This window comes from Lissotriton helveticus, chromosome 7, assembly GCF_964261635.1.
Source record: "Lissotriton helveticus chromosome 7, aLisHel1.1, whole genome shotgun sequence".
In the NCBI taxonomy this organism is placed as follows: Eukaryota; Metazoa; Chordata; class Amphibia; order Caudata; family Salamandridae; genus Lissotriton; species Lissotriton helveticus.
The window spans coordinates 79,355,151-79,378,732 of NC_136068.1; the positions used below are offsets into that span (position 1 = coordinate 79,355,151).

At 46.1% G+C, this 23,582-nt stretch overlaps 1 protein-coding gene across 1 annotated transcript in view; it reads right to left on the minus strand.

Annotated features, from left to right (window-relative positions):
- Positions 1 to 1,399: 1,399 nt before the first annotated feature.
- Positions 1,400 to 23,582, minus strand: part of MLF2 (myeloid leukemia factor 2) — a 75,078-nt gene continuing 52,895 nt past the window's right edge. Inside the window, exons 8-9 of the mRNA XM_078651536.1 lie at positions 2,665 to 2,887; positions 1,400 to 1,919 (exon numbers count right to left, since the gene is read on the minus strand). Coding sequence (XP_078507662.1) covers positions 2,721 to 2,887 — 167 coding nt within the window. The 3' untranslated portion in view covers positions 1,400 to 1,919; positions 2,665 to 2,720. The remainder of the gene's footprint in view (positions 1,920 to 2,664; positions 2,888 to 23,582) is intronic.

Consider the following 23,582-nt stretch of genomic DNA (forward strand, 5'->3'; position numbering starts at 1 on the left):
CTGACATGCCATGAAATCACTCAATATTCCAATAATTAGCACCACTATACCCCAGTCAGCCTCATGCAAAGGGTGTACACCCTCGGTTATCAATCGCTTAGATCAAGAGTACAGCTCATAGCGCTTTTGTCTATGGGGAGGTGTGATTTGTACCTAAAGAATTTGGAAAGTCGCACCTGCGTACGGGAGTCTTTGTAAATTTGGCAGCAAGAGAGCAGTTATACTCAACAAATCTGGCTACGAGAGTGCTATCTGCAACCTTAAGAGAACAGACTACTCTGTCTCCCAAATTAAGTGAGATGACTGCTATGCCGTTTACCCCTGCAGAGCAGCCTCCGCTCTGCCTTCAAAAGCAAGGGGACAAAATACTTGATCTCCCAAATGAAGCAAGCAGGCGAATCCTCTTACATTAAACATGCAGCCGGATGGAGATAACCTTTATATGAGAGGGCCGGCTCTCACTGTATCGATTGATTGGTCCTGCTGTCTCCGCCGTCCCTCTAACTCGCGCAGACGGCCTGAAGTCATGCGTGATGAAGCGGTCGGCCTCGGTCCCCCTGTTAAGCGAGCACACAGAGTGGTTCGGACAGCGGGGTACCAGTGTGGAGCTGTGGTTATCTTATTTCCAACATTGGCATGCACAGTGCTTCGTGAGGCACAGGTAATTAAATTGCGCTTCCAGCCGAAGGCTCCCTGGAGATGTCAAAGCCTCTATTCTTTCACCTCTCGCGCGGGGAGCGTGCACGCGCTCCTCTATCGGCTATCCTGCCGCGTTGATAGGGGTAGGACACGGGCTACAGACACGTCCTGCTCCTCCAGGGAGAAAATTGGAGTTTGGTTAAGCAGGCAGCGGGGGAGCAAGGGAGAGAGATGTGGGAGGCTGTTCCAAGTACCTTCAATGACAAGTGCTGAAACACAAGCGCGGCCCCGCAGCCACGAAAGTTAACTGAGTGAAAACTCGTCTACTTGCAGGAGCGAGCAGGGGCACCATCTGTTTGCAAGACAATTACAAACAGATGTCGCCAAAGCACGCTCCGGCAAGGAAAGCGCCAACGTGCACACCTTACAATTGAAAGCAATGCAAAGCGTGCACGTTTTTGGGCAAAAAAAAGCTGATCAATTCCAAGAGGTCCCCTTCTATGCAGCGCATGCGCGATGCGTAGGCGAGACCTAAAATGCACTACCACGTTTTACCCTTCTTGGTGGTCAATAGCCATCAGAAGAAAAATTAATGCTTCTGGGGACTAACCATGCATAGATGTCATCCATTAAGCTCAGGTCATACTTGTAGCAGAATCCATTTCACAGCAGTTACATCAGCACAAACAACGTCAAAATATACAATTGTGATGAACATTAATGTTGACACGATCAGTTGAACAAAGCAACACTACACGTATTTGTCTCCTCGCATATCTTTTATTCTTTCAACGTAGAATGTTTTTTTTTTGCATTTTCTTTTTGTATTAAATGAACCCTAGATAACTAGATACAAGTTTCACGATGCAAAAGGGCATGAAGCCCGACTTCCCTCTTTATCCCGCCTCCCACATCGGTTCTCCTTGCGTTCCTTGGCTGGGGTCAAGAGTTGGTAGTAACCCAAAAGCATACTCAATTTTATTAAATTATTTGGTATCCAACTTCCCGCAGCAAAAACGAGAACTCCCACCCTCCACCCACACCCCAAGATTGCTAAACAGGGACACTGCCATGCTGGCATAAGGAACTAAAAGCTGCTTTATGGAGAAAAAGAAAACCATATATTTTTAAATAAAGTGAACAGAAGCCAGAGCAATGAGGAAGAGTAATGAAAAAAGATATCAGGCTTCCCTGCAAAAAATAACCTTCCCCTTCCCCACATTGTTTCTTCTGTTGGGCTCTGAACTTCAATAGAGGGTTCTTCATGTTGCCGTCTGTACCTGTGGGAAAAAAGAAAAACAGACCATGAAAAGAGATAGGGGGGGGGGAGGGAGAATAGGTGGGACTACAGTCAAAGAAGGCAGGTAGGAGGGGCATAATGATATTGGTCACTCCTCTGGCCGGATTAGCTTCGAGGATAGGTCCAAGAATTCACAGACAGTCACCTCCAGGGCTGTAGGGGTGGGGAGGAGTGACACTCGGACACAGAGCTGCTATGTGCTAAGAGAGGTTGGACTCTGGAACTTGTACTAAGATGAGCCTGTGACTTCCAGAACTGTATAGAACAAGGGACTTGCACAGATCGGGAAAGTCAACCAATCACCTGTAGAACTGGATAAGCACTAGGGACTAGCGGACTAGCACAGGCATAAAGAGCCAGCACATCTATGTGTTACCCGCATGAGGTTGGCACAGGTACACAGAACATGCCACCTCCATTTCCTGCAACAAACTTCTGAAAAAGCTTTGAGAACAAAGAAATGATAAAAATGGAATAAGATAACAAATGGTAAGTAGAAATTAACCAGGCAATACCTAAAGAGAATGATTTTCAGAAAGAGAAGAAAAGCCTCTGCAAAAGGATTATCTATTGGCTGGTTAATGTTTCAATTCTTGAATGAATCCATGGCACACACCCTAACCAAGAGAAAGACTCTCAGATGATGGCCATATTGTATTTTATCTATGAAAGGAGGAATCCACAATATTCCTAAAATTTCTCTTTGTAACCCACACCTAACTTACAAGAGGTCCAGTTGTATCTTCAGGGGGTGACACTAGCGTCACCCATCTCTTGGTCTTCACCAGTCATATCGCCGTGTCTGTCTGGAGGGCGAGGCCTCCGGTCCCTGGATGGCCAAGGGGGCCCCTTCCAATGCAGCACGTCGACGGGATGCACCTCCCCGCTGCTGGGGCCGGTAATGCGATGTTTCCCTCTGGAACTCTTCATCGAAGGCTTGTGCCTCACCTAGTGAGAGAAAGAGATACAGGGTAAATGAGGAAATTATATTTACTAATCAAGCATACACAACTAACAGAATAGTTTCTTGGTGCCAGAATAACAGAATTCTTAAGGGTACTAATGTAACAAGCTTGTAAAAACTGGAAAAGCAGGCCAATCCTGTGATCGTATAGAACATGCAGTACTTGGCAGCAGTTCGATTATCCCGAGCCATCTTACTGGGACCTGACTTGGATCTAAATGGTGACATGAAGCAAGCAAACAAATTTTTTCAACAAGCACTTTTACACCGTACACCACATATCTAAGACTGGAACTTTTAGCAAACACTATGTACAGGGACGTCAGTAGCTAGCCCTCAAATCACAGAGTTATTTCATGGGCAGAAAGAGCCAACAATTACAGAAACAGCTAAATAAGTGTTGAACCTGAGGGCACGGGCTGAAGAGAAAATGTAATCCTATTTAGACACAGGTGGAATGACTAGATGGGCAAATATGGGATGGTCTGCTGGGTTGTGTGCTCCTCTGATCGTTTTTTTATAAAGTAAGTATACTTAATAAAGTCACAATTTTTAAGGTCTCACAGCACTGAGCAGACCCAAAGGGTGGAAAGATAGCAACGTTGGGCAAACTATTTCTTCAGAGACTACACACCTTGAGATTAATTATCATTCTTGGGTGATTAGAAGAAAAAAGCATAATATTGCCAAAATGTGTGTGGAGGAGCCCATGAAATTGGCCTATAGAAAGCCATCTGAACATGCCTAGAAAAATCTACCGTTGCCACTTTTGCTCTGGCTGCATGTGTCTAATGAAAGGAAAAGAATAGTTTTCAATTTTTTTCTGAAATGTAGGCAAGGGATAGTCAATCTAAGATCCAGCAATAGATTAGTCCGGAGGTGGGGGTGAGGCAGAGTGGGAAAAGCCTTTCAACCAAAGGTAGGCTTTATACATGAAAGTTGATGGAAGGTGATCGAGGAGTGTAAAAAAATTAATCAACTTTTGGAAATTTCTGGGTAGTCACCACGGATACATCTGTACACCATATATAGGGCCACATTTAGAGTTTGGGGCATGGGTTACTCGGTCACGAATATGATGGTATTACAGGTGCCGTAGGATAAAATTACACTTATAATAAGGCAGACAGGATATCCGTCACTTTTGTGGCAGAGTAACCCCATCCAACAAACTCTAAATCAAACTCCTTATACCTTAAAGGAGAACGGAATTCGAATTGGTAACTAAATAAGATTAGATAAAAGGGGTTTGGCTGAAGAACAACAAGGAGCAAAGGTGACAAATCCGGCTGCCTGGTTTTTGATTTATTGCAACCTAGCAATAAGACCATCTGAGGAGCCCAAATACAGTAAATTACAGTAGTCCAATCTGGACTCAATCATAGCTGCTACTGTAGTTTTCCGGGTTATCTACGGCACTGAGGGGGAAGAATGAGCCTCAGTTTCCTGAGTCAGTGAGTGCAGGAATAAACTACTGCAAATATCTGTCCTTCAACCGTAAGCTTATGGTCTGGCTTAACCCCCAGGTTTTTTTTATCATAGACGGGAATAATCAGTTTGCCAAAAGAAGGTGACCAAAGAGTGATTAACCATTGGGCATGGTTTTTCCCAGTCACTAGGATCTCTAATGTCTAAATTAATTTTAAGTCAATTCTGAGCCATCCAATTTTTAACCTCGCTCAAGCACTTTTTGAGTGTTGTAACAGATGCAGAGTTACCCATCTTAAAAATTGCAACAGTGTGTCATCCACATAAGTGTAAAATGTATACCCAAAAAAACAAATCAGTCTCAGCCCCTGAAAGGAAGGTAAAAAGTCTAGGTGTTATTCTTAACGATCAATTATCCTTTTCTGACCAGGTCAATTCTATTACATCTTTCTGTTATTGCACCCTGAAGAGCATAAGAAAAATCCTACCTTTCATCCCGATGGATCTAAAGAAAACAGTAATTGCAACCTTAATGTTATCAAGGATTGACTAATGTAATGCCCTTAATTTAGGTGCAAATAAAGGGACCATATGCAAGCTTCAATCACTTCAAAATGCGACATCACGTTTGCTACTTAAAATACCCAAATTTAGCTCAGTGTCGAAGGGATCCGAGAGCTGCACTGGTTGCCGGTCCAGGCGAGGGTTCAATTTAAGTCCTTGTGCATTGTCCAGAAGACCCTTTATGGGACAGGACCTGCATATTTCAATAATCAAATTAGATGGCACATCCCACAACGCAACCTCAGATCATCGACTGCCTCCTTGTTAGTCATACCCAAGCTAAGACGCCTCGATATACATGTGCTTTATAAAACCTTTATTTCATTTCATCAGGAGGAGCAGGTAAATGCAAAACGGAATGGAGAAAGGAAGGCTATCTGAAGGACTCCTAAAGCATCAATAGAGATGGCAGATAGGGTGAAAGAGTTTGCCTGTGTTAAAAGTAGAAAAGTACATTGCAGTGCCAAGAATAATACCACAATGCTTATAAAATAAAAAAATATATATATTACGCTACAAAAAGACTAGGAACAAGAAAGGCAAGGAAGAACACATGTACTTGGTCCATGCTCCAGGGAGGAGCTAACACAAGAAAGGAAGGGAAGCCTCCTGGAGCTAAGCAATTAGAATATTGCAAAAAAGAGTGACCACGCAAACCACTAATGGTATGCTGTGCGCAGGTTGTAGGAGCATTGAATTGTAAACAATATGTCTTGTAAACAATACGTCTCGCAACACAGTGCAATGCACAGTGTAGGCAAGACCTAAAAACTAAATACCACCAATCTTTGAAAGCATGCCTGTTTTGTAACCCCACATCTCGCACCAAAATAAGTCATCCACACAACCTGTTTCACCTAAAAGCCATTTATTAGGCTACACCTTCAAATGTGTGCCACCATAACCACATGCACTTTCATCCACTTTTAATGCTACCTTTAGCATCCACTATTCACCCTGTTTAATCACCATAATCCAGTTAAAACACAAACCACCCCAACAAGTTGCAATATTACTCAACCAAACTCTCACACACAGGCAATCTACACCCTGCATGTTCAGCCAGATACAACAGCAGTCAGCCAAGTTAAGCACCACTATGGTCCTCATACTCATCACGACTTGCAGCACCAATCGCACATAATAATCTGATAGAGACTTATAGCCGCAGATTCCTTACCTTAGAATTATCCCAAGGCATCAGACTGGAATGCGGAATTTTTTCGTGTGCATTACCCCTGGGCGCTGGTAGGTGGCGTCAACGTTCATGGCAGAAGTGACGTGCGTGGGGCACTACCCCTGATCGCGGTTAGTTCTTTTCATTCTGCGCCAGTCAGCGCAGATCTATAGAGAGCTACCCCCAGCCATTTTTTGACTGACCTTTTTTGACTTTTTGTCAAAGACTTTTTTAATATCCTCTTCTGGCGTGGCTAGATGTCAATTAGGAAGGTTGGCTTCAAACCCGGCGGCGCCTGTCACCTTGTTTGGCTCTGCTGCCGATCACAACGCAAAGGCCTGCATCTACTGCCGCACCAAGCTCCTTGACGCTCGCCGCCCTCGATCCTGGTCGAGAGGAATGTCCCGGGATTGGTCACAGAGCCCAAGATCCTCGTCACATTCAAAGTCTTCTTCGGGTAAGTCCCACAACAGAAAGAAAAAGTAAGAAGTCCAAGTGGTCTTCGACTTTGCCCAGTCAGTCGAAGTCATCCGACAAGACAAGGAAGCGTTGGCATTCGAGGCCTGGCTCCGTGGGTGAGCCTGCACCTGGGCCTGTTTCACATCTTCCAGAGTTTCCGGGAGCTTCATATCTGGGCGACCCGTTTCCGCTGGTGAGCCTTCGTGCCCCGCGAGGTGCCCCCACTGGTTCTCCGCTGACAGTCCGACCCTGGCTGCAGTCAAGCTCCATGGATCCAAAGACGGATCCGGACCGGCACCAGTAGTACCACCTCGACCTTCCCTGGTGCTGGTCCCAATGCCGACACTCCTGGCGCCATCCCCAATTACTGGCATGGTTTCTCCTCCTACCGTGGTTATGGAGGAGGAAGACTCTTTTGCTATGGTGGTAAGACGGGCAGTCAAGGCCCTGGACCTTAGCCCGCCCTCAGTGGCAGTCAAGACTAACGTCTTGACAGAGGTTCTTCAGCCAGGACTAACCCACTCTACCGTTTAATGAAGCCCTCGCAGATGTCCTGCTTGAAACACAGGGGCTTCTGTGAACAGGACAACTGCACCAGCACCACCTCACCCCACCCCACCCCACCCCTCTTTCCCTCATCCAACATCCTACCCTGGAAAGCTAAGTGATTCAAGCATTCACCTCTTGTGTAAATTCTGCTGCATTCCCTCCCACCGGATAAGGAATCCAAGAGCCTGGATACCTTAGGAAAGAGAATGTTTTCTTCCACAAGACTGGCACTGTGATCCGTGAACACCACGTGCCTTTTGGGCCATTACTTCCACGCACTGTGTGATTCTGTAGTGCGGTGCTGGCCATGGTCCGCAGGAGGCGCAGGCCATACTCTCCCAAATATGACAGATGGGAGACATGCAGCCAAGTTTACGATCAGACGTGGGCTGGACACGACCGACTCACTAGGCAGAGCGGTTTCCTTCACAGTGGAATTGCAATGCCACTCCTGGCTGAGGACGACTGGCTTTTTGGGGATGTCCAAGTGTCACTTATGGACATGCCCTTTGATGGTTTCGGTCTCTTCGTAGATAAGGCGGACTCGGCGCTAGAGCACTTCAAAGATACCAGAGCTACGGCTAGGTCCTTGGGCCTTACCATGGCCACCCACCAACCCCAGTCCGCCTTTTGCCCCTTTTGTGGCCACAGAAGGGGCTTTCTGCCATGACTTTACCTGCCCTGACACCACAACCATAAGATTCCAACACTCTGCGTGGCCGAGGACACAGTAAAATGGGATCCATGGATCAGCCAGAGATAGAGCCAGAGATAGAGCCAGACCAGTCCCCCATGCCTGCAGCCTCCAAACCCCTTTAGTTTGCACTCCTTCCATCATGGGCACACAATTGAAGGCAGGAGGATATGCTATCACCTGCTCCACTGGAGGTCAATACCATCGGACCGTTGGGTTCTTCAGATTGTCCAAAGGAGTTACTCCCTCCCCTTTGTAACTTCCCCTCCACCCATGCTACCCACTTGCGACAGGCTGATGGAGGATCATCTCTCCTTACTCCGCCAAAAAGTAGCTGCTCTCTTAGCCAAGAGAGCCATAGAGAGGATGCCGAAACCAGAAGAAGGTTGTGGTGGCTATTCCCGCTATTTTCTGGTGCCCAAAAAGGATGAAGGCCTTTATCCTACCCTAGGCCTGTGCCCTCTCAATTGCTTTCTGAAAAGGGAGAGATTTGAAATGCTCACGCTCCTGTCAGCATACTTCCACATTTTCGTCCTGCTTGCCCTCAGGCATTACCTGTGGTTCACAGTGGGCCACAAGCACTTTCAGTTCGCCGTGCTCCCTTTTGGACTTTACCATTGCCCCTCGGGTGTTCACCAAGGTGACTGCCGTAGTTGCAGCTCATCTGCAGAGATTAGGGTTGCCAGTCTTCCCCCTATCACGATGGCTGGCTGTTAAAGGGGGGCTTGCCCCAGGCTGTCGTTTCCCACCTCCAGACTACAGAGTACCTCCTGCACTTGCTGGGGTTCAGTATCAACGTGCCGATGTCACAGCTGACACTCCCTGACGCTCCCTTTCATTGGAGAGATTTTGGGCACGGTGCAGTTTTGGGCCTATCCTCCCATACAGCGAGTCCAGGATATTCAGGCTATGATGACGATATTTCAGCCTCTATCCTGGGTTTCGGCAGGACGGACTAAGGCTGCTGGGCCTCATTGCATCCTGCTTGTGACACATGCTCACTGGCATATGCAGGCTCTGCAGTGGGAACTGAAGTTCCAGTGGGCGCAGCATCGGAAGAATCTATCCAACATGGTCCAGATCTTGGAGGGAACTGCAAAAGATCTGCAATGGTAGTCAAACCACGATTGTGGAAGACCCGTGTCCTTTCCCAACCAGATCTGACAGTGGTGACAGATACATCACTCCTGGGATAGGCTAGCCATTGGCGGGGGTGGAGATCGGAGGCCTCTGCAGTAATCCAGACTCCACATCAAACTATTGGAGCTCTGGGTGATCCAGCGGGCATTAAAAGCCTTTCTGCCATCCATCAAAGGGAGGCTAGTGTAGGCAACACCACCTCCATGTGCTACTGCAAAAAACAGGGCGCGGTGAAGTCGTAGACCCTTTGTAAGAGGCCCTGAATCTCTGAAAATGGCTGGAAAATCAGGGTATGTCTCTGGTGGTTCAGTACCTGGCAGGCTCTCTGACCGCAGAGCGCACAAACTCAGGTAAAGATGCATAGTCTGTCATACTGTCATGCTCCAGACTCTTTTCCACAGCGCGGGGACACGCCAGATGGCGTAACCAGGCGCTTTATAAACCCCTTTATTATTATGATTATAGTGGATCACGAGTGACTTCTCCATCCAGGGGTGGTACAAAGCCTCTTTCAGCAGTGGGGAGAGCTTTGGCTAGATCGGTTTACCACCACCAAGAACATGCATGGTCAGCGGTTTTGCGTGATGGAGTTTCCAAGGCAGCTCTCGCTCGGAGAAGCTTTTCGTCTTGAGTGGAGCTCATTCCTCCTGAACACCTTTCCGCCAATATCACTCCTGCCCAGAGTTCTCAAGAAGATCAGGAACAACCGGGCCCAAGTCATCCTTGTGGCTCCAGACTGGGATCAGAGTTTGGTATACTGAACTGTTGAGAATGGCCACCGGTCCTCCGTTCAGACAGCCCCTTTGGGAGGATCTTCTGTAGCAGCAGCAGGGGAGGTTTCTCCACCTGAACCGGTTACCGCTCCACCTTCATGGGTAGAGATTGAGCGGTGACAGCTTTCAACCTTCCGCCTAAAATCTTTAATGTTATCTTGGGAGCCAGATGTTCCTCTACCAAGCATATGCCTGCTGTTAAGGCAAGTTTGTGGCATGGTGTGCAGAGAAACAGGTTGACCACTCCAACCCCCCTTTCTGCTCCCCTCTCTCAGGCCCTTCTATTTATCATCTCTTGCCCAGCAAAGATCTGCATTAGTCACCTTAAATGGCTATCTTTCTGCCATCTTACCTTTTCTGCAGTTGCTAGATCAGTCATCCGTGTTCAAATCCCCAGTAGTGAATAGGTTTTAAAAAGGTTTACAACATGCTTCCATCTTTGCACAGCATTATGCCTCAGTCGTACCTCAGTCTCGTCCTTACATTTCTTATGTGTGCTCACTGTGAGCCACTGCACGACTGTCCTCTCAGGCTCCTTGTCATCAAGACAGCCTTCCTTGTGCCATTAACATCTGCCTGGAGGGCCAGTGAGCTTCAGGCTTTATTATCCAACCCTCCATACCTGAACATGTACCCAGACAAGCAAGCTGGTGCTTCGCACTAGAGCTTTCTTTCTGCCAAAAGTTCACCCCTTTTCTCTTGGGCATGTCTATCACCCTGGCTACCTTTTGCGCTCCGCCACATCCCTCTAAGGAAGAGGAGCAACTTCAGCGACTGGACCCAAAAAGAGTGTTGTTCTACCTTGACAGCATGAAAGAGTTCTTGATGGACGACCAACTCTTCGTGGGGAATGTCGGAGCAAAGAAGGGAAAGGTAGTGCAGAAATGGACCAGCTCTTGATGGATCGTGCTCTGCATTAAGATCCACTACTCATTGGCCAAGAAGCAACCCTCTGAGGGTTTGTGTGCTCATTCTACCCATGCTATGGCCGAGACCACTGCGTTAGCACACAGAGTTCCAGTCCTGGATACCCGCCAGGCAGCAATGTGGGCTTCTATACACACACAATCATGAAGCATTACTGCTTGGACAGTTGGGTCTTTCGGGACGGGCACTTTGCTTGTTCGTTCCTGCACGACTTTCTAGTGTGGACCAGTTTTGCAGACACCTCCAGTGAGGTATTGTTTGGGTATCTTTTCTAAGTTAAGGAATCTGCGGCTAGAAGGCTTTATCACATGTACAAGTTCCTTACCTATGGTAATGCCATATCTGGAAGAGACTCTAGATGCAGACTTCTTACGACCCACCCATCCTCCCCGCTGCAGGAATGGATTTCTAGAGACAGGATGGTTCCCCTTTCAGGGGCCTAGATTTCCACACCAGTGGTCAGTGTTCTTCATGGCTCCGTGCTCCTGGCGTGGAAAGACATCAGTGTGCTGGGGTGGCACCTATAGGCACTTCACGTGCCACTTTCAGCACGGACGATGCCATGCAGAGCGGACCACCACCACCTACTGGCTCACAGGGGTACTGCTCACGAAAAAGGTCTGGATCCAGTACGACGCCTGGGGATAATTCAAAGGTAATCATTTTAAGGTAAAGGATCGGTGGCTAGATAGATTCTCTACCAGATAAGGCGCTACCGGAGGTAAGTACCTTGTTCTTCACCCTCCATCAGTCTCTTACAGAAACAATTCCAGCACAAATTGCTCAATTCTAAATATTAATTTCTCTACCAGATAAGGCGCTACCGGAGGTAAGTACCTTGTTCTTCACCCTCCATCAGTCTCTTACAGAAACAATTCCAGCACAAATTGCTCAATTCTAAATATTAATTACTCTACCACTCATTTTCTCACAGGCACTTTCATACAACTCAGTCACTCACACCACTTGATAAACTCACTCACCTGTAGCCGCTCACATCCCCTACTTTGACTACCAAGTCACTGTGCCACTTCTTACTGCATCTCTGAGCACTCACTCACTACATCCCTTACCATAGACATGTAACACCATCCAAGTCACTTACCTTCCAAGGTCACTTACAGTGTTCACCGACAGACGCCAGGCAATACTAGTCACCAAGCTACCCATCACAGCACTTGCCTATTCCACACACACTAACACTCATCTGCAGCCACTCTTACTTGAGCCAGCTTGCCATACCATGTATTCATATTTGGACATTAAAAACACTACTCACCTTCGTAACCAATTCCATGCATAAGTCACAATCAGGTACGTTACACGGCCATTCACAATATAATTTGGCCACTTTTATAACAATATTCACATCAGGATAATTCAATCACAACATCACCTGCCTCAGGCATTTGCACCACTTAATCACAGTATCCCTTCCAGTAGTTGGCCACATCACTTATCACGTCACCTACCATAATTCCTCACAACACCCCAGAAACTTCTCATTACTAGCAATGCACAGCACAAATACACAGCCATTCAACCAGTCACCTACATCTACTCACATCCCCTCAAACAACTTTCCCACCTTACAATGTTATTCATATAATTCAGTCACCTCACATAACTCAGCAACACAGCCAGTGTTCACCCGAAGCTACTCACCTTGCTACAACTTAACCCATAGGGAACGGAACAAAACTCAACCACACACATCACCACTCACTCCAAACACCAGGTATAACAGTACTTGTGTACATTGTTCAATCACCATGATATAGTTACACAACACCAAGCACACCAACTATGTGCAAGAACACTCATGCACACAATTACACAGAGCCCATTAATGCACCACACTATTCAACCACATGCAACACCAGTAACTGATTATCACTAAGTCATCTACATTTTCACCATTACTTACAGCAGCAGTCGCTGTGCACAATTCACACACCATCATCTTAATACAGCGGCACTTATTCGAAGAACATCTTAAACTACTTCGCCATCCATTAACTAGTCAGTCACTTCATCACTTGCCACATTACTCACTGGGACATTCAAACCCTCGCAAGACATAACTCACCCCTCACGTTGATGAATTATTCACTGTTCTACTTATTGCTACATCTTTTACCACCTACTCACTGCACCTCTTTGCATAGTCAATAATGTCACCTAAACTACTATCCTTTTGTAACTTACAGCACTCACCTACAGTTATTTGGCAGTACCAGTCATCCAAACACCCACCAATGGCACTTGCCACAATCGCTTAAATCTTCCACTCGCACAAGTACTCATTCGCATCTACTCATACTCGAGCCTGTTTCATACCACTCACTTTCAATCAGTGGTTCAAAACACCACTCACCTACGTAAACAATAACGTTTCACTCACAATCTTGCACCTGAACTTGCACAACGTGCCTTAGCTGCTTGCAAATTATCATTTACTTTCAAAACAGTTCCTTGCAACATATCTTGCCTCTGCTATTTGTCACTTATCCACTATCACTTCAACAGCAGACCACAATTCTTATTCACATCACTTACATTTCCTGAATGTACCTCCGAAAAGACGAATCACCTATACACAGTAATAATCCATATTCATTTAACACCACCAGTCTAGCTGATGCCGAGTCTGTTGTAAAATAAATGAATTGCTGTGTTTATGTGTAGAGTGGAGCGAGGGAGAGATTAGTGCATCTGTAGCCATGCCTACCATCCCTGAGATATTGTGGCTATAATTCTCCTTCTGTATGTCCATGTTCTGATTGTGATGACAGATGGTTGTGTCTGGTAGTTAGTGGTGTACTTGATCTGTCAGGGATCATAGACATTTTTACTGTCTTCCCAAATTCCAAGAGCTGTTGGATGTTTCTTATCTATCCTGGGAGGGAAGTCCATAATTTTGCTGCCATTGCAGAGAAGGCTGTTACACTCGGACAGTCAGCTGAGGTGCCAACCTAGAAAAAAAGGTTGCTGTCGTGGAAGCATATTTGGAGTTTTCTTTGTATGAAAGCTGGAGCCTAGCAAGATCGATGTGGACAATACAGAGTGTGGACAATACAGAGTGTATCTCGCTATGGGTAACAAGTGCATTGCATGGAAGGCTGGTGAAAGAGAAGGGCCTCCACATACAGTTCACTTATGCAATTAAAAGAAGGCGTCCCCAGGCTAATGATGATCTGAATCTTATATAGAAAACCTGGACGAGTGAAAAGACATTAGGGAGTCTGCACGGTAGAGAATGCACTTCTTGTGACTTTATCATATCAGGATCAGAGAAAGAGACAAAAACCTATCCTACAGTCCTGTTCGGAAGGTTTGGGCAAATTTTGCATTGTAAGTGGGAAGCTGCTGTTTCCTGGATCCTCTTCCATGTATAATGCCCAGAAAAAGTGTGAACAGCCAATGAAATTCTGTGGGGATCCATGTACTGCCTCGAGATTGTACATGACTAGATAAACAGGCATGCAATCTGATGGGGTGAGCAGGCAGGGACAAGGCTACTATGAATGGGCTCCTAGAAGCTAATCAGAGGGTGAAACAAATGAAAGGCCTGCTACTTCAGCACATATGATTGGCTGCCATTGCCAATCAGGGCATGTCTGTTGTTACATCCCTCTGATTGGCTTCTGGGAACCCTTTCACAGTGACAATGGGTAGCCCACGCTTTCTATAACTGTTTTGCAGTGCATGGTAACACTGCTCAGAAGAGAGAAGAAGAAAGATATGGGTGAACAGGTCAGGAAAGACAAGAAACGCATGTAAAAAGATAAGAAAAGGAAAGACACTGCTTAGAAGGAGTGCAACTAGGAGTGTCTCATTATTCAATATCTGAAGTGGCCCTTAAATCCAGGAACTTATGAATGTGAAGATATGTCCCGGTTTCATGGAAGAATGGAAGATTTATAACCTGTACTTTGGAATTGTGCAACGTATAGACCCTGTACCGAGGTTGGCATACTCCAGACTATGTTTAAAATGGCTGTCCTAGGGTGGCAAACACCAGGCAAGACGGTTACTTTGGAAGTGATGTTGTACACTCAAACCTGAATGTTTTAACCTGTTTTCCGTGGACATGGAGCACTATGTATGTTTCCTTTTTATAGCTTACATCCTCGGATTGCTTTCTACCACTTCCAACCTGACATTGCTGGATATCTCAGAAAGCCACCTTCCTCTATACTCATAAAACTCTAAATTAAAAAACAAACTTGATTCAATTCCACTTGATTACTCTCCTTCCTTTCTTCAGTGACCCTCTTCTTACCTTCCATCCTCTGCATGCTTTCTATTTCAGAGTAAATCCTCCTCTCAGTCTCATGCCGGTATGCCTTACTCTTCTTATTGAAATTATGTAAAAGGCGGATACCTCATTTCATAGATCACAGCATCTCCCGCTTTAAAACCCTGCCTCTGCTTTTTTAAAACATCCTTCACAAACCTTTTTATTCTCTTTTACAGTGAATGACAGGGACGGATAGGGCAATGTAACTGTAAAGGCTGCAGTGATGTAAGAAAGAGAATAGAACACTGTGCATTCCTTCAAGGGCATCTTTACCTCTAGTGTCCCATCATGTCCAGTAGGTGGTAGTTGACTCTTTTTGACACAATTGGAAAACAGGATAATGTCAACCGGACTTTCTCTCTTCCATTGGGGAGGATGAAGGGTTGCTTATGATGTAAATGGAGATACACCGGAGACAGAATTAAAGTTCAGGTAAGAAACCATTCCTTCTCTCTCAGGAGAACTCCACTGATGAACATAAGCACTGGATGGAATAGCTAGGTTATCCCTCAAGCAAGGAGGGAAGAGACAACAACGTATTATATTTAAGCAAAGAGCTTTGTCAAAGAGGCTTGCTCTATTTAGGCATCTGCTCTAGATTCTGAATCAAGACAATAGAGTTCTTGTAAAGGTGTGAACAGATCTCCAATTTGCTTCCTTGCAGATCTCAGAGACTGGAATATTTTTAAGTAATGCAACAGTATCCGCTTTACATCTGGTTTAATGGGCTTTTACTTTCCAGGTAAGGTTTGTTAGCTTTCTGGTACTCCAGGATTATACAAGAGATTATCCTTCTAGGTAAGGTTTGTTTCGATATGGCAAATCCTGTTTGTAAAAGGCCATAGTTTACAAATAATTGTTTGGATTTTCTCATGTCTTTACTGTTGTCCAGATTAAATTGTAACACCCTCTCACATCAAGAGTGTGAAGAGATCTCCCCGCAGGAGATGAAGGGGTTTGAGAGAATGCAGGCAAATTCATGATCAGTTTGAAATGGAAGCCTGACACTACTTTAGGAAGGAGGTGAGTCCTCATGTAAGGTCTGTGAGAACATAGAGCCCGAATTTCGCTAACTGTGTACAGAGATTATAGCTACTAAAAAGGAAATGAGATGGGGAAAAAGGCAGAGATGAGTAATAGGAATGTGGTACTACCCTAAAATACACAAAAAATCCCAAGAAATCAAAGATTAAAATTAACAGAGTGTATTTACTTGCACGAAACGTATCTGGCTCCCACAAGGTTAGCCAACATCATCCCTGGAGCATCTGATCAGTACCTGAAATGCCAAAGATCACAGGAAGACTTTTTTTTCATGACATGGTATGTGATTGTGATTTGGTCACACAATTCTGGAAAGATGTTCTGAAGGTCTTAACTGAAAAAAGAGGTAAATGATTGGAGTACAATCAACTGGGGAAAATACATAGACCGAAAAATGCAAAACAAACTTGTAGGTCCACGATCTTGCAGCACTGTTGGCTAAGAGGAATATAGCGATGACTTGAAAAGCAAGTCACCGCAGTAGGTATCAAACCATGGCTATTCAACATTAGAAAGCCAAGCAGGCTGAACTATCTGCCATTACAACACAACAAAGATTTCAAAGCAGAGACAGCTCTCTTAATGAGGCAGAGACAGCTCTCTTAATGAGGCAGAGACAGCTCTCTTAATGAGGCACTATTTTGCTAACAGAAGAGGCCAAAAAAAAAATGAAAGTGTTCCATGAATATTGTATGTAACCCAAGTCATAAAACACCTCACAGGACCAAGCAGTAATCTATAGTAACTGGGTGTTCACCGAGTTCTCCCCATCAGTCAAGAAAACACGGATTAAAAAGAACTGTTCCAAAGTCAAGATGCATATTGCAATAATGGTCATGGCACAGGGCTGATATGTGTAGGCTCATAAAAGAAGAATGGACTGATATTATGCGCTGTGGATCTCACAGAATAAGTTGGTACGTAAGGGGGTGCTACTGTTTACAGTTTAAGTTTGTTATATTGTGGACAAGCGCAAAGAAATGTTTGCTCATCATATTTTGCTGTTAGCTGATGTACACATACAAGGGGCAGGATAGGACTTAAATCTGTATTACATGAAGAACTAGAGTAAAGAGTAATTAAAAAACACATAATAAAAAAAGGCAGTGCTGAGGTCGTAGAAGTGAAAAATACGTTTTTAAATACTATGTGTCCTACCTTTGTATCCCATTTCGTAGTTGTGTTGATGGAATGTTTTGTAATAAGTTTCAAGTTGCTGCTTTACAGATCTCGTGTAGGAAAATGTTTTGTACAAATGATTGTTCTCTAATGGCATGAGATCTATGTCGGATGTTTGAACTTCATTCTTGTCTGCTAATGCAGGTCTGGATCAACTGAAAGGAACCCAGCTGTCTGACCGTGGGAGCTAGGATAGGGTTAACATGTTGTGGTTCACTGAGCCCATATTGAACTGCTGGTCAATGTCATCCATAAAAGAGAAGAAACGTGTCCTAAGGAAAGTCCCACTGACTGGACTATCAAAAAGAAGACTTAATTTTGAACACAACTCAATGGAAAATGCTACTTACCTGTATGCCCAGTGTCTACTTATTCACCTCAAAAACCGCATGGTTGGAACGAGAGTATATCTGACAGTTGCACTAAGTGCAGGTAGGATGGGCACATGGGAACAAATGGTTTGGAGATGTGTGATGCTACAGGAGGACAGGGATAAGGTTATTCTGTTTATTCGGGATACGTTAGGAACCCCAATAACTGAAGATTCAAAGGATATGCTACTGGGCAGCTCTAGACATTTGGGCTTGAGAACAAGGAACTGGAGAGCCTGGGGATTTATAGCACCATTAATAGCTACATCATTCATAACAAATAAGTGTAAATCTAGTGAACCGCTCACCTCCACAAAGTATTAAGGATTTCCGTTAAGGCACATCCCTGCCGAACAAGACACACTCTGGGGGGGAATAGCACCATCTCACCTATAAACAGTCAACTTCCTCCCCATAATGTTTGAGGTCTTACACTAAGGCCTCCCATTGGTAAGCGATAGGATGGCATCGCAGACCCCTAATTTGCCTTCCTGCAGATTGCTCTAGTCTCCATTTCAGCCCAGAATATGGCGTCTGTTAGACAGGAAGCCATAGTCGGGGGCAAGAGGGCCTCCAGCGCATTGCAACGCATCGTTTAGCTAGCAGATCTGTAAACCTCGTAGAAACTTTATGCTGGGGAATCTTGGAGATATGCCCATCATGCAGGCCTCTACTTAAATTTAATCTGCTCATGCCCGTACTGATTGTGTTCCCAGTAGCTTCTCAGCGACAGGCATTCCCAAAGGACATGTTTGACATGTCTGCGGGGGTGGTAGCAACGAAAGCAGTCTGCGCACGCCCCCGGAAACATGTGGCCAGTTTTCTGTGGTGTTAAATAAGCCTTATGCAGGATATTTAATGGAATGAAGCAGAATCTTGTGCTTCTGGAGAACTTTCAGGGTGATGCCAAGGCCCTCTGCAATTCCTTGTCTTGCAATGCTCTCGCTGATAGTTCCTCCTATGCTTCTCGGAGGGAATTGTAGGGAGATTTTGGTGTGATCTCAGATTGCTCTGTACAACCAGGTTACCAATCTACGGCCATTTCCCGTAGTATGTAGTGCCTGCAATAAGGCATTGATGGGGGTATTCTCGGTCTCTATTATCGGAGCCTTCTAAAGGATCCTCTAATCTGCCTTTATCGCAGAAGCTGGCCTTTCAGGAGGTTGAACTGGACGTGAAGTGTGGGAAAGGCCATTAGCTCACCCTCCCAGAGTGTAGAGACCAGCTTCATCCCACGTCTCCAGTTCCCAGGCCACAGGAGGGCCCGATTCCGATGTGAATCCAAACAGGGGAAGTGCAGGGGTTCTGGCTAAAAAGCAACAAATAACTGAAAATTTACCAGTCGTGGTTACTACAGCGGCAAACACATGCCGTATCTTGTGCCATGTTCTGAGGGTACTTTGAAAGGTACACTCAGAACCACCACTATAAAATGGCAGAATCCTGATAATAAGATGGCTGACAAGTTTAAAATACTTAGCAGCGTGTTCAGTTTCGCTGTTTGGGCCTGGTCAACTGAGCATCTAATTTCTTGCAGATGGATTCCTACAAACCATGTAGTTGGCCACTGAAATTGAGCTGCCAATTAGTACCCATAAAAGTCTGGGGCTCCCACACTCCCTCATCCGGTGGGAGTCTCCGCTTCACCAGTTTTATTCTTAGCCACCACAATCCCCTAATGAGGGTTATCAGTAGGACGTCTAGCTGTCTGGAGTCCTTCTTGGTACCGCAAGGAGAAGATTTCATTAATAATACAGTAGTCTTGGGACCATCAACATCTTGGCGATTGCTATGCATCCCAGAACGGAGAGTAACAAAGAGGAACAGAAGACCACCTGGGCCCGCTAGGCTCTCGTGGCCCTCCCCAGGTTATTCGTTCAATAGGTCAGTATGGGTTGTGTATATTGATGCAGAGGTATCGAAACGTAGTTGTGACTCGGTGTAAGCTGTGGGCTGCTAGTAGAATCTATTTCTCCACAACTTTCGCGTGAAAGGGAAGACATGCGATTTCTCAGGATGGACTCTTAGACCCGAGACCAGGGCAAAGGCTAAGAGATCTTGTGATAGCGGATTGAGATCGGTCTCAACATCTCGGATGTACACAAGCATATCATCTGCTTAGAGTAATACAGCATGTATGGTATTATCCAGGGGGATACCCTAGGTTAGACCATTCCTCCATAGCCACATAACGAAGGGCTCGATGGCCAACGTTAACAGCAAGTGTGACAAGGGGTAGCCCTGTCTTGTGCTCCTTGCTATCGAAAACGCTGCTATGTGTTGGCCAGTTTTCCCTTGCTAGGTGTACACTGTAAAGGAGCCTAATCCATCTGAGCAGTTGATGAGGTTGTCAAAACCGGTCTGGTGTTTTAAATAAGCATGGCAGTGTTAGTTATCCATATGTTCCTTTAGGAAAGGCGGAGTATGTGGTGTAGTACAATTGACAGGGCCATTTGCATCGGTTTGCTGCCCTCTTCGTTTATCAAGTAGGGCTCCAAACAATTTGGGCGCTTTATCTTCTCAGCTGTGCCTGCACTCCAGAGAGCATCCGCAGGGTGCCCAACGCCCTAACATTTCACATGTGAGCTATGTATTTACCAGGGTTCATCATCACGATTTAGGGAAGAATGAACGGTGCGCCATGACTGGAGGGCTCCCTGAGAGTTTGGCATCTTAGTTGTGTGGTCTAGGGGCCCAAATAGAATACTGTGTCCAGTAGGGGCCATACTGCCTCTCAACACCAACGCCCGGTCTGGCAAGAAAACTGTGCCGGACCATAATAGTAACAGAGAAACTGTCCACTCTGCTGAGAGCAGGCTTGTAGTAAGCAATATGGATCAAGTGCGTAACCATGGCTGATTGGGGCGTGAGGCTGAGGCAACGGCTCTGCTGGGTGGACGGACATCCCTTTGTAGTCGGAAGGTTTCTAGTCAGTGCTTGGGGTTTATATAAGGGTCTTGTTAGACCTGTCTGCTTCTGGGAAGACTCTAACCATCGTGATTTATTTTTGTCCCCCTTAGCCTCCCAGAGTTTCTATTTTTATTTTTACATATGTCCATCAGGAATTTTTTAATGCTGTCAGGGGGCTAGGTGTTCCTTGGCGATGACGCCATTTTTCCCTCATAACCTGTGAGGCCTAGTCAGCCCCCTTGAAAATCTAGGGATCTCCAGAAACCTAAGATGGTGTCCACCAACTGCCATAACGGACACTACTGGAGGACAGGTCCATAGGATAACATTAGGGAACTTTCTAGAATTGACTAGAGACTTCTGCAGGTCTCAGGCCACCCTATATAAGGCCAGTGACCAGCAGCCATTTTGTGCTGACCCCAGAGTAGAGGAGTGAGGCAGTGGTGAGAGGAGGTGGACACACTGAGAGCAGCTAGTTTGTCACTGAGGCTGACAGTTACTTCAGAGGATTGTTCCCCCTTCAGCCTTTGACCGATCCCTCTCTCAAGACAACCCCTACTAACAAAGAAATCGAACTACTGAAAGAAGAAGATCCTTTTATCTCAGCGCCCTCAGCAAAACCACCCAGAACACCCTTAACTGTGGGTATTCCTGACTGACCATATCCAGCGCTGTGCTTACCGGTATTGTGGATCAGCTGTAGGAAAGGTGGGCGTCTGTGGCACCTTAGCGCCTTGAAGAGCGAGGGCGCCGTGTCTGCGCAACCTTCCTGAGAGGCCGGAGCTGAAGGTGACTGAGGAGGAGCAGCGGCGCTGTATTAGCGGATTGCGGGACCCCGGGGGCACCAGCTGCGTCAAGCAGAGCAGGTAGTGCTTCCGCGCATGCTCCCAGCGCGCCCGCTATCGAGAGCAGGAGGGGCCTAGGGTCGGGCAGGCCCAGGAGATCAGCGTCAACGTGAAGAGCAGCGTCCTTCCTATGAGCGAGTGCGGAGGCGGAAGAGGTACGAGAGCGTCTGCGCATGCCCGGAGGTTCAGCGCGACTGCCGGCTTAGCTGAGGAGACGCCGGAAGATCTCCAAGAGCGCCGCCTCGTCCACAGTGACCCCCCCTGCGTGCGAGCGCTCTCTACGAGGCCAGCGCCTAAGGCGGAGTCTGACCGGCCAGCCCTAGCGTCCTGATGATAACCGGACCATTGTGCTGAACTGCAACACAGCCTCGGAGGCGGGCGCCAAGTAAAGATCTGTGAACTGTGGCGCACCGACCGCCACGACAGTAAGGAGAGAGGGGGGTTGAGAAAGGAACGTGCTAAATCGTTCTGGGTGTAGCGCTAGTATCACAAATCACAGCGCTTAATCGAGTGACCTGATAACCCAGCAACGTTAAGTCCTGAACTGTGTCAGAATAAGCAAAGGGGGGAAAAAGAGTCACATGACCCCAACTTCACTTCTGTAGGCTTCTGACAAGTGGCTATTAAGCTAGAAATTAGTAGGGAACTTAACCTAATATCAGTAGAGCGCTGACAGGTCTTGCTGGAAGGAAGCTTCCCTCAGAAACTCCTAGTAATGGTTGTGAGAAGCTGTAAAACCAGTGGTATTCTTACAAATCACTCTGTGTGTGTAAGCTAACACAAAGTTAAGGTGCAGATAAAAGTATAAAGGGCATACCCCTGAATGTAGTAAATTAACCAGTGAATTGGCAGGTTGTATTGTTGAAGTATTGCTGACATGGTGTACTAATGTAAGTAATCCTGCATAAGGTGAAACTAAAGGGTTTCCTGTAAATTATCAAAAGAGTTACTTTTATATCGTACTGAAACCTTGTTATTTGAATGTGGTTTTCTGCCCTTTTTCCACAGCTGGAGGAGTGAAAAGTAATCTCTCTAGTAGAAGTGTAATGACTATTCCTAAAAGTAATTGATGTTGTAACTTGTATGATTTCAAATCCAAAGAGCCATATTATTTTTATAAAAGGTAACGGTATTTTTACAAACAAAGGTGTTGTGTCTTTATTTTAGTGGTTCATCACTGTGTTACTGTGGGTGAGACTTGTAAGTACTTAGCCAACGCCTCGAGTTAGCTGTAGACCACTACTGTGCCAAGCTACCATATGTAGGCTTGGGTAATCTAGGTCCAACATAATTGGTGTTTCAGCGGTGGGATCACGGATTTGTACTTACACTCACTTATTAGTAACGCAGTGCTAACCACAAGACCTCACCTGGAGTTTTCTCCCTGCGGCCCTCCTAATTTATATTTTTGATTTTTCTAAATTTACTTCTGGTGGTGGGTGGAGGTTAACCTCAAGTCACTTCGTGGTTTTCTCCTGTGAGTAATTTTATACCATGGCAAAGCTGGAGGTGAATCTTAAAGAGTTGGAAGCCAATACTGTGGCCCAACTCAGGGATTGGTGTCAGCAGAACGGGGTATTTTTCAATAAAGGTGCCAAGAAAGGAGAGTTGCTGACAAGCATAAGGGCATGGTTAGAAGCTCGCCTAAGGGAGGAACCAGAAATGGAAGTGGGTGATGGGGACACTGTTACTGAGGCTGCATTGCTGAACCAAATGGGGAGAGGGAATCTTCTGACAGGTCCCAGGCTACCTTCCAGGGCAAGCAGCAGTGTTTCAGACAGGGGCTTAACCGAAGCCGAGCTGGAAGATAGGAGGGAGGAGAGGAGGTTGAAGATAGAACTAGCCAGGATGGACATGGAAAGGGAGGATAGGAGGTTGGCACATGAGCGAACCATCAAAGAGATGGATTTACAAGCCCTAAACCGAGGATCCCCCAAATCAGAGAATGGTGGCAGCGATACCCAGACCAACATCAAAGAACCTAGACCGTACCTACCAAAAGATATTATGGCTTGTTATGTACCCAGTGACGACATTGCTAAGTGGCTAGCCGCCTACGAGGTCTCGCTAAGGGCCCATGGGATTCTGGAAGTCCACTGGGGAGGTGGGTTGTACAAATACATGCCCCCCACTGGCAGGGATACTTTGTTGGCTCTTGACCAGAGTGAACAGACCTACTATCCGGCTATGAAATCAGCGCTGCTCAAGAAGTTTGGGTTGACCCCTGAGAAATATAGGCAAAAGTTCCGGGGTAGCTACAAGCTGGGCACGCAAAACTGGGTAGATTTCTTGGACTACGCCAGGAAGGCCCTGGAG